At 36.1% G+C, this 15,709-nt stretch overlaps 1 protein-coding gene across 1 annotated transcript in view; it reads right to left on the reverse strand.

The window, feature by feature from the left end:
• The window catches only part of LOC122144922 (NACHT, LRR and PYD domains-containing protein 3-like), a 72,983-nt gene extending 57,685 nt beyond the window's left edge, over positions 1-15,298 (reverse strand). The window contains exons 1-2 of the mRNA XM_042756135.1: positions 14,751-15,298; positions 13,888-14,058 (exon numbers count right to left, since the gene is read on the reverse strand). Coding sequence (XP_042612069.1) covers positions 13,888-14,058; positions 14,751-15,211 — 632 coding nt within the window. The 5' untranslated portion in view covers positions 15,212-15,298. The remainder of the gene's footprint in view (positions 1-13,887; positions 14,059-14,750) is intronic.
• Positions 15,299-15,709: the final 411 nt, after the last annotated feature.

The raw sequence follows: 15,709 nt of genomic DNA on the forward strand, positions 1-15,709 counted from the left end.
ACACACACACACACACACACTGTGAACCGGGGTGTAAATTTCCTCTAACAGTTGAAGGGGTTTGCAAACAGTGATGACGTTTTTTTGTGGGCGGAGTCTATCTGGTGGCAGAAAATGCCAGCTTTAAGGTAGCAGTCTGTGCAAGCCATGGAATAAAAGAATAAAAAAGGTAAATTCTGAGTTTTTAATTTCAAAATTCTGACTTTTTTCTTGCAATTCTAAGATTATATTTCACAATTCTGATAAGAAAAATCACCCCGTCGTTCTCTCTTTTCCCTTCGGCTCAGAATCATGAGTTTATAATCCCACACTTCTGGGGCCTCATGTATAAACGTTGTGTATGCACAAAATAGGCATAGAAATGTGCGTAAGCAATTTTCTACGTACATACAGGGATTTATAAAAAAATAAAATTGGTGTAAATATGTGCAATACTGTCTAGTACTTGAGTAATAGCAAAGTAATGATTTCAGACTCTCTTTTCCTTTCAATACACACATTTAGATAAAATATTCTGCTCATGGATGGAGTTAAGCATTGACATTACATAAATTCATTATTCAAAAGTTAAACAAAACATATGAATTTAGATATTTAAACATCTGTAGCTGATGCGCTGTTTTTTGGTCACTTTTCTTGTTGCTTGCTGTTTTAATGACAGCGAGGAGTGCTAGGTACTAGGCATGGGCCAGTATGAGATTGTGACGGTATGATAACGTTAAGCAAAAATATCACGGTTTCACGGTATTGTTACAGCTCTTTAAATGTTTAATTTTTTTAAATGACTGGGTTTAAAAAAAAAAAAAACTTTTTTCCTGCTGGACACAATATATTTTGTTTTTGAGCAACATACAGAATATTAGAAACAGTAGAATTAGTCACTGGCATCTTTATTTAAACTAAATCTGTAATTTCAGTTTTTTTTTAATTTAGTTATATAATTCATATACATATTTATATAATTTATTTATATAATAATAATCATAAACATAATTTGATTTAATAATAACCCAATTTGAAGCAAAAACTGAATGTTCTGACAAGCCTTTTGAAACTATACCACGTAAACTTTTCAGAAGACAGTCAGCTCCCCTCAGAAACACATTCATATAAACCCCCAAATCAATATTGAGGATTTTCTTCCAATAGTTCGTGCAACATGAACAGTGAGTGATCTGCCCGCTACAATATTTTTCTCTGTGCATCTGTCTTCAGCATCTCTGGCCTGTGTTAACGGGCGTTAACAGACTTCATATTTTAACATAAATGACATTTTGGAAAATGATTTCATTGCAGCGCAGTTTGTGTAAATCCAGAACAGAGAGTTGCAATAAGGCAAAAACGGCAGGTTGCCGATCGCGTAAAGGCCAAAACATATTTCGGCCATCCGCGCACCATCTGCATTACATTATTTTCGTCATCAAGAGGGCTCGTGCACAGCTGCGCACCCCGTGGTACTGCACATGTGAGCTCATCAGTCCGCGCTCATCTGCGGAGGAGTATACTTTTGAAAGCTGTGCAGACGCGGCTGTGTGCAAGACGGAAAGGAACGCTGAATGTGAAGTGTACCCGGTTCAGTCATCCTACACACACGTGACTGACCACTCGCTCGCACCAACAAGAGGAGGAGGGGTCTGTGTTACTCTCTACACTGCACTCAACTTCGGTGCCTTGCTCAAGTGTCTCATCTCAGTCGTGGTATTGAGGGTGGAAGAGAGCGCTGGTTATTTCACTCCCCCCTACAGACAATTCCTGCCAGAACCTAAGACTTGAACCTGCAACCTTTGGGTTACCTAGTCCAACTCTCTAACCATTAGGCCATGACTTCCCCCAGTACATTTTTTAATGGGAAACTATGTGAGTTGTGTTGTAGTTAATAGCCACTGACAGATTTTGAGTGATGCCACCAGTGTTTGAACACACATAGAAAACAATAGATATTAACCCTCTGAAGTCGATCCCCGTGTATACGCATTAGGAGGCATCTTCTCCTGATAACCCTGAAAATAACTTAAATTACACTTTCAGTTTTGATCGTACAGATAAGAGCAATACATCAATCGAATCTGAAAAGGATCTACTTTTATTTGTATCCACACATAATAACAACAAAAATTTGTGCATTTATAAAATAAAGAAAACAAACAAGGTGTGCTGTCTGCAGCCTTTGTCTGCGGTGATCTTCATTTACAAACGCATCATTAAAATGAACTGTAACTCAGTGAATACTCAACGAAGAGACATGAGAGATATATCTATAGAAAGCTTGACATGTCTACTTTAACCCCTTAACTGTCACCGTCCCACCTGTGGGACGCTTGGTGCTCTTTTTTTTGTTGTCCTTTTTCTCTATAAAATCTTTTAGTAATCATCATAATCATCATTATATATCGTTTGAAAGCTTAGAAGCCCAAGATTCATCCTGTGAAAACCATTTTGAAATCGGACAATGCGTTACCATGGAAATGGTACTTTTAAAATCTTATGGCGGTCTCCTCCCCCTTAGTGGGCAGTATCAAGTGTCATATTACAAAATGCATTACGGTCTTTTAGAATCAAAACTTTTTATAATCTTGGCAACAAACATATCATTGGAAAGGTCTGAGTCTCAGGATTCCATATTTGGTGGTTATTTTGAGTACTGAAGTAAAATTGACAGAGAAATCTAGGGAAAAATTCATTAAACAAAATTCAAAGGAGTTTTGATGGCTCCCAGTGGCTGTTTGTGGTATGACGCCCTAAATAAAATCTCACAGGAACCTCAATTTTTTTCAGATCAACTTCAAATTTGGAATATAACTTATTTAGACACAAGGCTTTAATTTTATACCAATTTTAGAGTAAAACCTGTTATGTAAAATATTTATAATTATTTAGATATAATAAATTTAATATAGCGCATTTTATTTACAGTACATTTAAACTTCTATAACTTTTTGATACTTAATTTTTTTGAAAAAATTCCACTTTTGCCAAAATCTGCTAATTTTCTTCTTTAAAAAGAGATATATAGGTCTATATTCCAAAGTGTTCATAAAATACAACTATTTAAGTTTGGATAGTGCACTTTAATGCCTATTTTAAAAAATGGGGGGTGACAGTTAAGGGGTTAAACAAATATTTGCTACCAAAAACAAATATTCTGTGATAAAGTAATCCATATGAAAACAACGCGATGTCCGTCTTTCACATCTCCCTTAATTAAATCTAATGTGACCACACCCACCTGCTGAACATGCTATTGAGATTATAATGTTCTACGTGAAGTGCCCGACATGTATACGCCCATACCACAGAAAACAAAGCAGCGAGACTGTTCAAGTTTTTTTACATTTTATTTTACTGTTTGCTTCGAGCTGAGAGGAATAAGACATAATTCACCTAAAGAAGATGTGCTGAGGATTACCTCAGGATTTGAGTTTTGGATTTCCTCAGAAAACAAGAGTTAAGCGCTATATCCAGCAGAGATCATAAACATAAGTCTTTTTTTTATTTATATACTTGTATTAGGTTTCACATAATGTGTAAACATTTTACTAGTTTGCTAGACTTTTTCCAAACTATAATTCCTGACTAAATGTATAATCAACTGAAACATTATGAAGTTTCATTTAAATAATCGAAATGTTCTACTGTACTATTAGTATCAGTGACCATCACAATAATGTTAATAATGTTGTAGCATATCAGACCCAAACCAGACAAATTAAAGATTTGATCAGGACTATGGTTGAAACATGAGGAGCCGAATTCCTCAGAAAGGCAACAGGGTATTGTAAATCAATTCCTAGTGCCTCAAGTCAGAAAATCTGTCTCCAACCAACTCTTTCAAAGAACAGCATTCAACATTAACACCAATAGAACAATTATTGACAGTTTCAATTCAGAGAAGAGATTGTCAAATTTGGGGAAAGTAATCAAGATTGATGGTCAAAGAGATGCACAGCCTGACCATCACATGTAAACCCATGAGAGTAAACAAGATCCTTGGATTCTTGGACCATCAAATTTCGCTTTTAGCTTGGCTTTTAACGTTTGCTTTTCAGCTGCTGCTTTTAGTCATGACTTTTAGTGTTCTCTGAGCGCTGTTCCACCGTGCGTCTGTCTGCACGCCTGCTGCTACTTAGCCACGATGAGAAGAAACACCACCTAGTCTCGTCAAACGTTACTTCTGTTCTTTTACTTTAGTTTCTTTTCTTTACCGTTTGAGAGTTTCGTGTTCTGAGTTAAGTTTTGTAACGCTGTGTCTCCGATTCTGACCTCAAGTGCCCATTCAACTTCAACCAGCCCACAACTCCGCATCGTCAGCCAACGCCCAACCACGGGCTTCCCAAGACGTCACTTCAACGACTACTGAACTTCCAGCCAATCAGCAACCTCGGGAAACCCCACTTTCAGCGACAGCAAAGGGAACCCCGTTACACAGGCATCACAAGTAACGTACCTCCAGACTCTGATCTGTACTGGTGTATCTAATATAATTTTAACCTCACTGATGAACTCAGTGCGAGGGTTAATTAAGTGACTGATGGTTGTTCATGTCTATGCAACAGTCACGTTCGCTGTAAACTTGGGATTTCACATTTTCATTCTCTTAACCTCATTCTTCCCTAACTTTCTATCCTCCTGCAACTTGTGTGAATGTGTGTGTGTGCTTATGTGTTGGATTAGTTTATATGTCTTAGATTTATCTAATAAAGCCTTATTCATATTGAAAAGAGAAGTATCTTGTGTTTTGTGCTTACAAGTTAATTTCTTAAACTGCCGATCTTGTTACTGTGCTGATTAATAGTGTTTTCACTATACTTTGGATATTAATATCCAGTGCAGATTTGATGTTAAACGGCTCGTTCAGTGATTCGGTTCAAATTCCCTTTAAAATCTTAAATGATTCCCTTTGAGCTAAATTGACCTGTTTCCTTTACAATGTAGTTTATCATTTAGTTTTAAGAGCTCATAAACAATATACACTTTGTAAATCCTAGTTATGTGATGTTCATTTATACATTTCAACATGACACAATACCAGTCAATACCAGTTTGCTAAAGCAGTAATATTGCTCAATATTTTTACTATTTAAAATAACTGCTTTCTGTTTGAATATATTTTACAATTTAATTTATTCCTGTGATCAAAGCTAAATTTTCAGCATCCAGTCTTACTCCAAGTTTAACAATATACACTATACCATTCAAAAGCTTGGAGTCAGTATATATAGAAATTAAAACTTATATAGCACACATGTGATGAATAAAAACGATTAATATGATAAATGTTACAAACAATGCTGTTCTTTCAATTTACCAAAAAAACCTGACAGTTCATAAAAAAAAAAAACTCAACATTCATAATAATAACAATATATATATATATTAACTATTAACATATTATTGTAGCCCAGTTTGTAATGAATACAGTGTTTTCAGACTTTAGCCATGTATAAGTTTAGAAGCAACTGAAAAAGGCACAAAAGTCAGGGCATGTCAAAACTTCTCCAGGCCCCCAAAACCCCCTAGACCTCAGAGGGTTAATTTGAAAGACACGACACTTCTCCAGTGTGCTGATGCTAAATGTTGGAGGGTACTGGTTGAAGAACAAGATTTATTGACACTAACTCATGATCTGCTCACATGTAAATACACTTTGCTCTTAAGCATGTGTTTTTAATTAAAATGCAGCTTTTTGTGACAGCAATAACTCAGATCACAATGCCGATCTTATTTTGATTATTTGCGCAGTCCTCTTCAGTGATTTAAAATTTATGAAACTGTGGTGGGTCACTAGAGTCTGGATAAGCCGACTTCAGAGGTTTTAAAATACTTACTTCAGCTTTTCCAGTCTACACTGTACATTTTCAAACAGAGTCAAGATGATCTTCATTCCTGGGTTTCCTAGTTTATTCTCACTCAGATCCAGCTCTGTCAGATTTGAAGGGTTTAAATTTAGAGCTGCAGCCAGAACATGACACCCTCCTTCTGTGATACAGTTGTTCTTTAGACTGCATGAAGAGAAAACACTTCAGTTTAATCTGTATATTTACCAGTATGTTTTAGCTGACAGTTGACAAATACTGCTGATGATGATAGCCACATTACAAAAGTCGCACGTTTTTCAGTCAGCAATCTCTTAGTGATGATTTTGGTTTCAAGAATTTAGAGAACCATACATCAGTGTGTTGAGTGTACAGTGTTACTTCATTTCAGAAATAAACAACATCTGACTCTGAAACACTGGGAAAGGGGAGGATTTACTTTAACTGTATTAATAAAATATTCTTTATAAATAAATGGTCTATATATAATTTATTTTGTATTATTTCATCAGGTCTCACCTCAGTGTCTTGAGTTGACAGTTTGGATCCTGTAGTAAATCACTGAGCTGCTTCACTCCTGATGGTCCAGGATAATTTCCTGTGAGATCCAGCTCTATCAGGTGTGAAGGGTTTGATCTCAGAGCTGAAGACAGAGCTTTATAACCTTCTTCACTGATACTGCAGTCTGAAAGTCTATTAGAAAAGATGTTATTCTTCCTTATTACACAGATTGTCATACATGTACATGTTCTAGAATGAAGAAAATAAAAAGATGCACTGCAGGATTTTGGCCTGAATGGACTCTTTTCACAGTAAAGCTGGATAAAGTTATATATTGGTGAATGCAAACTACAACAAATGCAATTTTTTATTTTTGCAGTTTTAATTTTTCTACAGTTATAACCTAGAGTTGCTATCAAAATGACTCAACCCCTCAGAGATTGTAGTACTTTACAAATACAAGCATTTCTGAAGATCCGGGATAAAATAATAATAATAAAAAATAAAAAATAAATCGCATCTATAACAGTTCACTGGCATATTAAAAGTGATAGTCAATATATGGTCATAAATTTTTTGAGTTACAATTTTTTGAGTTACAAGCTATATCATAATTATTCAACCAGTCACAAGACTCCCGGTTTTAATCCAAAATATCTTAAATTGTGTTCCAAAGATGAACGAAGCTTTTACGGGTTTTATCTTAAATTGTGTTCCAAAGATGAACGAAGCTTTTGCGGGTTTTTGATCACTTATTGGCATGGTGGGGAATAAAATAAGTCTCAAAGCACAATTAAACCTTTAGAAACGCTATTAAAAACAGAATTAGCTTGAGCTGTTACACACACACACACACACACACACACACACACACACACACACACACACACACAGTTTGCTCACACACACACACACACACACACACACACACACACACACCAACAGAGATAAAGCTATAGAGGAGCTACAGAGAATAAATAATTTTATTACTTTAGAAAGTCTAAGGCTATATGAAGATTTCCAAGACATTAAAAGCTCTCAGCCTTATTCTTATTCTGCTTGTAATATGGGGAATATATATATAAGTTGATTTAATTTTATTTTAGTTATTTTTTTATTGTTTTGTGGATATTTTAATAGAAAAGTGGATATTATAATATTTTAAATGGTACATACACATTTTAAAATGATACACTAAAAAACAGTTTGATTCAAATAGTTTAAGAATAATTAAAAAATAGTTTAAACTTTTTAAAAAAATGTGAATAACAGATACACAGTGTGCCATATGTGTGTGTGTATGTGAAGAGGCCAATGCATTAAAACAGTTCAGTTTAATTACTGTTCATGCGCTGCTTTAATTGATGCGCGTGCGCACATACACACACACCACTCGCACACAGAGATCTGAGATCGCGCTGTGCATAAAGTAACATTCAGAAGCTCATAAACTTGTTGTCAGTGCTGCCACGCAACTTTTATTAATCGATAGTGAATTGCTACATTATATTTCACAACAACAAGACAGAGATCTGAGATCGCGCTGTGTAGAGAGAGACAGTCGCAGACAATTAACACATCTCTCTTCCTCTCTCTCTCTCTCAAAATGGCCATATTATAAAAATTTTCATCACTGGATATAGCTGTCGGTCATTTAACATTTCTATCGTAAAACGTATTATTAAAAGTTGACTAATATTAAATGATTTGCAGCTTCATCTTACTTCGCTCTCTTTAACGATAAACTCACGATTTGCGCTCTGCTTCTGTGAACAGTAAACCCTGCCTACTTTAATTTGATTGGCCTTCTAAATCATTTTTACATTGACGAGCGCTGTTAGACCACTGAGGCTTTGATCTGAAGTGACTAGTATGTGCAGTGTTCAGACGTGCATCCGTAAACTAGCGCAAGTTAATTCTCACACTTTAATAGTATTGATAGCTCCTAACAGGCTGTGTGACTATGAGAAGTTATTACCTCAAAATGTACGTCAGTATGCAGTTTTGCCTACTGCTCGCGTGCCAGCGATTACAATACTGTAGTAGAGAGGTGACAGAAGCTTCTAAACACTTACAGGCAGCGTTTATTTGTGATTTTAATGAATAAAGGATTCTACACAAAATGTGACTTTTTTGGGGGTTGAATAATTTTTAATATTTAATATTGAATGTTTAGAGCCAATAAGAATTTCATCATGATTCATCAATGTTACATTCTCAGGATCACTCAGAAGTGTATTAACAAACTTTCTCTAATACTTTACCGATGCCTTTGTTGAATTGTTTTCATTAAATTTTGTTCTCCGCAGCAAAATGCCATGCAGGTCACGGGGTTGAATAATTTTGATTGCAACTGTATTATAACCTTCTTCAGAGATACTGCAGTCTGAAAGACTTCAGAAAGACTAAATAAATCACATTAAAAACATTTAATACACTATTAGGATATTAACATTTCCCATCACCTCCAAAAATCAATCTGTTTGTCATTATTTTATAAGTGTATCTACACCAACACACCAATTTCACATCACTGACCCATTCCTTGTGACACAGCATCAGTGTACAGACCAGCTGGAGCTTTACATTGATTCATGTTTAGATTAACCAAATTCAGACCTGAGTATCTGTAGAGTCTGTGAATTTCTCAGCAGACTGGAGATTTCTGTCACTCCAGAGTCTCCTATTTGATTCCTGCTCAGATCCAGCTCTCTGAGGTTTGAATTAAACGCTGATGCCAGAGCAGCACAACCTTTGTCTGTAAAACTGATGCAGTTTAACCTGTAGAAGAGAGAACACAACTAATAAAGATATACAGGTCCTTCTCAAACAATTAGCATATTGTGAAAAAGTTCATTATTTTCCATAATGTAATGATAAAAATTAAACTTTCATATATTTTAGATTCATTGCACACCAACTGAAATATTTCAGGTCTTTTATTGTTTTAATACTGATGATTTTGGCATACAGCTCATGAAAACCCAAAATTCCTATCTCAAAAAATTTGCATATTTCATCCGGCCAATAAAAGAAAAGTGTTTTTAATACAAAAAAAGTAAACCTTCAAATAATTATGTTCAGTTATGCGCTCAATACTTGGTTGGGAATCCTTTTGCAGAAATGACTGCTTCAATGCGGCGTGGCATGGAGGCAATCAGCCTGTGGCACTGCTGAGGTGTTATGGAGGCCCAGGATAGATGGTGCGGCCTTAAGCTCATCCAGAGTGTTGGGTCTTGCGTCTCTCAACTTTCTCTTCACAATATCCCACAGATTCTCTATGGGGTTCAGGTCAGGAGAGTTGGCAGGCCAATTGAGCACAGTAATACCATGGTCAGTAAACCATTTACCAGTGGTTTTGGCACTGTGAGCAGGTGCCAGGTCGTGCTGAAAAACAAAATCTTCATCTCCCTAAAGCTTTTCACCAGATGGAAGCATGAAGTGCTCCAAAATCTCCTGATAGCTAGCTGCATTGACCCTGCCCTTGATAAAACACAGTGGACCAACACCAGCAGCTGACATGGCACCCCAGACCATCACTGACTGTGGGTACTTGACACTGGACTTCAGGCATTTTGGCATTTCCTTCTCCTCAGTCTTCCTCCAGACTCTGGCACCTTGATTTCCGAATGACATGCAAAATTTGCTTTCATCCGAAAAAAAAAGTACTTTGGACCACTGAGCAACAGTCCAGTGCTGCTTCTCTGTAGCCCATTCCTGCACACGCCTGTGCACGGTGGCTCTGGATGTTTCTACTCCAGACTCAGTCCACTGCTTCCGCAGGTCCCCCAAGGTCTGGAATTGGTCCTTCTCCACAATCTTCCTCAGGGTCCGGTCACCTCTTCTCGTTGTGCAGCGTTTTTTGCCACACTTTTTCCTTCCCACAGACTTCCCACTGAGGTGCCTTGATACAGCACTCTGGGAACAGCCTATTCGTTCAGAAATTTCTTTCTGTGTCTTACCCTCTCGCTTGAGGGTGTCAATGATGGCCTTCTGGACAGCAGTCAGGTCGGCAGTCTTACCCATGATTGCGGTTTTGTGTAATGAACCAGGCTGGGAATTTTTTAAAAGCCTCAGGAATCTTTTGCAGGTGTTTAGAGTTAATTAGTTGATTCAGATGATTAGGTTAATAGCTCGTTTAGAGAACCTTTTCATGATATGCTAATTTTTTTGAGATAGGAATTTTGGGTTTTCATGAGCTGTATGCCAAAATCATCAGTATTAAAACAATAAAAGACCTGAAATATTTCAGTTGGTGTGCAATGAATCTAAAATATATGAAAGTTTAATTTTTATAATTACATTATGGAAAATAATGAACTTTTTCACAATATGCTAATTTTTTGAGAAGGACCTGTACATACAATTACACAAATAGCAGCTTTAGCTACCACTTTTATCCACCATCATCTGCCAAAAATGTTTGGAAATTACATGAACGCAAAACTAGGTGAAACTTTTAAAATCATGTTATAAGCTCAAAATAACTCAAACAATACTGTTATCGATACTTGGCTTGTTTTATCTCCGTATACTTCAATGTTAACGACGAATTAGAAGCTGCTGCTTGTCACTGCCCCTTCATTGAAATATGTGGCCGACGTTTGCTCGACGTGTGTGTGATATCCAGCGCATATGCTGTGTGTGTGTGTGCCTGCAGTCAGTAGTGAGTGAAAGAGTGAAACGTTCGAAAGTGTGGGCTCTCGTTACAAAACTAAGCGACACCAGTGTCAGATGCAATATGCAGTAGTGTAATAGTGAACAAAGGCAACACAAGTAATATGAAACATTTACTAACAAAACACAACATCTACCTCAAGCAATGCACTGTATGTCTCGAGGCTCTAGCTCTGTCTGGTGGTGGTGGGTCTTATTGTGATCAAATGTCAATTCAGCGGTAGATTTACACTCATGAGACATAATTATTATTTGCAATCACAAAAGTACATTATTTGCATGTGCTTTAAGGCCTTGCCGGTAAAACGTTTTATTCATACTGCAGCTTGTCATTAAATGGATAGTTCACCCAAAAATTTAAATTCTGTCATTATTTACTCAGTCATGTTGTACCAAACATGTATTAATTGGTATTTATTCTTGTGCTGAGCACAAAATAATATATTTTGAAGAACCTGGGTAAGCAAACAGTTGCTGGTCCCCACTGACTTGATAGTAGGAAAAAAAATATGAAAGTCACTGGGGACCAGCAACTGTTTAGTTTCCCCACATTTTTCAAAATAACTTATGTTCAACAGAAGAAGAAACTCATTTAGGTTTAAAACAACTTGAGAGTGACTAAAGGATGACAATTTCCACTTATAGGTAAACTATTCCTTTAATGTTAATAAAATAAATCACAAAGAGAAAAATAACTCACTGCTCTTGACTGAAGAACCTAAAGTTGCTAAAGTTCAGCAGTAATAAAATAGCTTAAAATTTTCAAAAACTTCATATCTTTTTGCACCAAATAGTATCGATAACAGTATCGATAAGAATCGGTATCGGTAAGCAGTATCTGTATTAATAAAATGTAAACGATACCATCCCTAATGAGAAGTGTAAAATATTTTCAAATTTATGAAACTGTGTTGAGTCACTAGAGTCTGGGTAATTAATGGGATACACTTTTAAAATACTTACTTCAGCTTTTCCAGTCTACACTCTACATTTTCAAACAGAGTCAAGATGATCTTCATTCCTGGGTTTCCTAGTTTATTCTCACTCAGATCCAGCTCTGTCAGATTTGAAGGGTTTGAATTTAGAGCTGCAGCCAGAACATGACACCCTCCTTCTGTGATACAGTTGTTCTTCAGACTGCAGAAAGAGAAAACACTTCAGTTTTAATCTGAATATTTAACATTATGTTTTAGCTGACAGTTGACAAATACTGCTGCTGATGATGTTACTAAAGTTCAAAAAATAAATGTTTTCAGTCAGCAATCTCTTATACAAGACACCACCAGCAAGAATTTAAAAATGTCCTTGTAACAATGAAAAAAATATGTCAATTTGTTAAATGTATAGTGTTTATGCTGCAGTAGAGCAGCGATCTGATACACTCGTGCAGAACATTGAGATCCAGTGATCTCTGTCTACTCATCGTGCCTAGATCTAGACTTAAAAAACGAGGTTCATGGTCATTTGCATTCAGAAACGCCTCCAATAAACCATATATGGTGACAACACCTCCTTTTATAAATCACGTGAATGTATAATCAGTGTTTACCACAGCCTTACACTCTATTTGTGGAGGCACTCCCCCGCCCCCATATATACACATATATGCAAATTCATTTTCTGCCAGCAGGAGGCGCTTTAAGAGCGGAAGAGAAAGGTTTCTCCAGTAACGGCTGCAAAGCAGCGCTGAGCTCACAAATGCAGCATTATCAAGCATTACATGCAAAATAAAATAATGAAAATGAAATTAATTTTTCTAAATACAGTCGGTATCCTTCTGAAATACAGTGATTTAAAAACACCCGCACCGTTTTTTTGTTTTGTTTTGTTTTTTGTTTTTGAAACATGCAGTGCTCATGTTTATTCAATGAAGTCAAAGCCTTTTGAAAAATCTATTTGTGGCGGTCACTTTTGATATTGCGGTGGCCTGCCACAAATAAATCAATGTGTGGGAAACCCTGATAATGTCCTCAACAAAATCATGGAAAAAGAAAGCTGTCCTGACTGAGAATCCATTATGTGCTCTCACTAAACAGATCAGCGCTCTTTGAAAACAAGTTCTGTGCACAGTGCATGGTTTGCCTAATTTTCCTGGCAAAGCGAGATCAGCCATGAAACTATAACTACATTTCAAATGACTTCCCAGCTGCATGACAAAATAAGGGGTTTTATTACTTATAAGCAAAAATATATTTAGTCTTTTCCTGGGGGGGGGGGTCTATATTAAGTGCATTTTGCTTAAAATAAGTACAATTATCCGCCAGTGGGGTGAGAAAAATAATCTTGCTTTAAGAGGGTTTTAACTTGTTTTAAGCAAAATTAACTTAATTTAGACCTTTTTCCCCAGGAAATAAAACATTTTGCTTATCTAGTAAATTCATTTTGATTTAAGAGTTTTTAGATATCTTGACTGGAAACAAGAAAATATACTAAGTAACATAAGCTTTTTTTTACAGTGTCTTTCATTGCCTTTTACACCAATTATGCAAATATCTAGCTTGAACTATTAATGTATAAACTGAATATTTGCATAAGAAGGACACAGGAAACATGCAGAGGCACATTCTTTTTGTAGTATTGCCATGCTAGCACTAGATTCTCTGCTCAAGCATGCTTAGAGTTCTGCTTATATTTACACACATTCCTACGTTTAAGTACAAGTTGGTAGATCCCACACTTCGCGTGAAACTGTTCTTACACACTCATTACATATCTGTTTGTATGCACTGTTGATAAATGAGGGTCCTGGAATGTAGAGTTCATGCTGGAATTAAAGCCTGAAATTTTCACTGAGTTGAAGCAGTTCTGTCCTCAATTATGTGGAAAATTAACAAGGTCCATGTTAACAGATGGATCTGAATTCTAACCAAACACTAATGATTGTCACAAAACTTACCTCAGTATCTCTAATTTGCAATTAATATTCTTCAGGCCAGTGCAGAGGAGCTCCACTCCTGAATCCTGCAGATTATTATTATTCATGTTCAGCTCTTTCAGATTGGTATCTGATCCAAGAACTGTAACCAGAGCTGGACAGCTTTTGTCTGTTAAGCCACAATCATTTAACCTACAAGAGAAATAAATAAAATCAAATGTAATACATTTGTTGAATGCAAAAATGTATACCAATTATTTGAGATGAACAGTAAATACACTGCATATATATTAGAATTTCATTGAGTCAAATTTCCTACATAAAACAAACTAACATGCTTAAAACTTAATAAAATAAGTAAATGAATTATAGGATTATATCATTAATGGCGATCAGTTATACATTTAAAAGTGCTGCTCTATTATCTGGATGAGAGTCTTAAGGTGGTATATCTGGAATTTAATTTATTTATTGAGGTTATGCAAGAGTATATCTCCTTTATAGCAGAGGTTTAAGAAGTTGAACTGCATGTTGGAGTAGAAATAACTATGGAACAATGTGTTTTATAATAACATGATGTACTTCTGTAGCTAACTAAACAGCTTGTTTTGCTGAAAATAGTTTTTTTTTTTTTTTTTTTTTTTACATAAAAACCATGTAAATCTAATAAAACAGAATTGCACTTTAATTCCAAAGGACTGCTGTTTTAAAAGAAAAAAAAAAGTAAAAGAAAAATGTGTTATGATTTAACCATAAAAGTGATATATGTTTGGTATATGGTTAATAATCATTATAGATCAGGATTTCCAAACCTGCTATGTATCAATGTAAATAAATTCAATTTTAAGATGAGAACATAACATTAACAAAGAACAATAACTTACAGAGCTCTTTTGGAGGTTTTGATGACTGCTGATAATCTAATGAGACACTCGTCTGATTTCTTGAATTTCTGAAGCTCAAACTCCTCCAGCTCCTCCTCTGATGTCAACAACACAAAGACCAAAGCAGACCACTGGGCCGGTGAAAGATCAACAGATGAGAGACTTCCTTTGCTAAGGTGGGTCTGAATGTCTTTCACCAGAGTTTGGTCGTTCAGTTCATTCAGACAGTAGAACAGATTGATGGATCTCTCTGGAGACAGATTAGATTCTAATTTCTGCTTGATGTACTGAACCATTTCCTTTTTGCTCTGCTCATTGTCTTCTTCCTGCGTCAACAGACCCTGTAAGAGTCTCTGATTGGACTGGAGTGACAAACCATAGAGGAATCGAAGAAAAAGATCCAGGTGTCCATTATCACTCTCTAGTGCCTTGTCCACTGCAGTCTTGAGGAAATCAATCATGGTTTCACTTTTCTGTTTTTCTTTTCTGTAGACTCATGAACAAATATACTTTTCTTCTTTATGTCTAGAAACAGATGTGCATAAAGAGCTGCAATAAAACTCTTGAATGCTCAAGTGAACGAAGCAGTACATGGTACCAAGAACGATCCCTGTTTCCTCCTTAAAGATCTGGGTACACATGCCTGAGTACACTGATGCCTTATAGACGTCAATACCACAGGCTTCCAGATCTGTGTCATAGAATATCACATTGTTTCTTTTCCAGCTGATCAAATGCCAGTTTCCCCAGTGAAAAGATGGCATCTTTATCCCAGGGAAGCATCTGGTGTATATTCTCCATCATACTTTCGTCTGCTCTGCTGGATCTGAAATCTGAGGAAGTGTGTGTACATTTGTGTCAGAGTCTTAGGAGTGTCTTCAGTATTTGAGTCCTGCAGTGTTTTGGAGGCATCATCAGCCTGATTGTTTTTCACAACATTATTTCTTTTCTCCTCTAAA

The sequence above is a fragment of the Cyprinus carpio genome, unplaced genomic scaffold, assembly GCF_018340385.1.
Source record: "Cyprinus carpio isolate SPL01 unplaced genomic scaffold, ASM1834038v1 S000006801, whole genome shotgun sequence".
Classification (NCBI taxonomy): domain Eukaryota; kingdom Metazoa; phylum Chordata; class Actinopteri; order Cypriniformes; family Cyprinidae; genus Cyprinus; species Cyprinus carpio.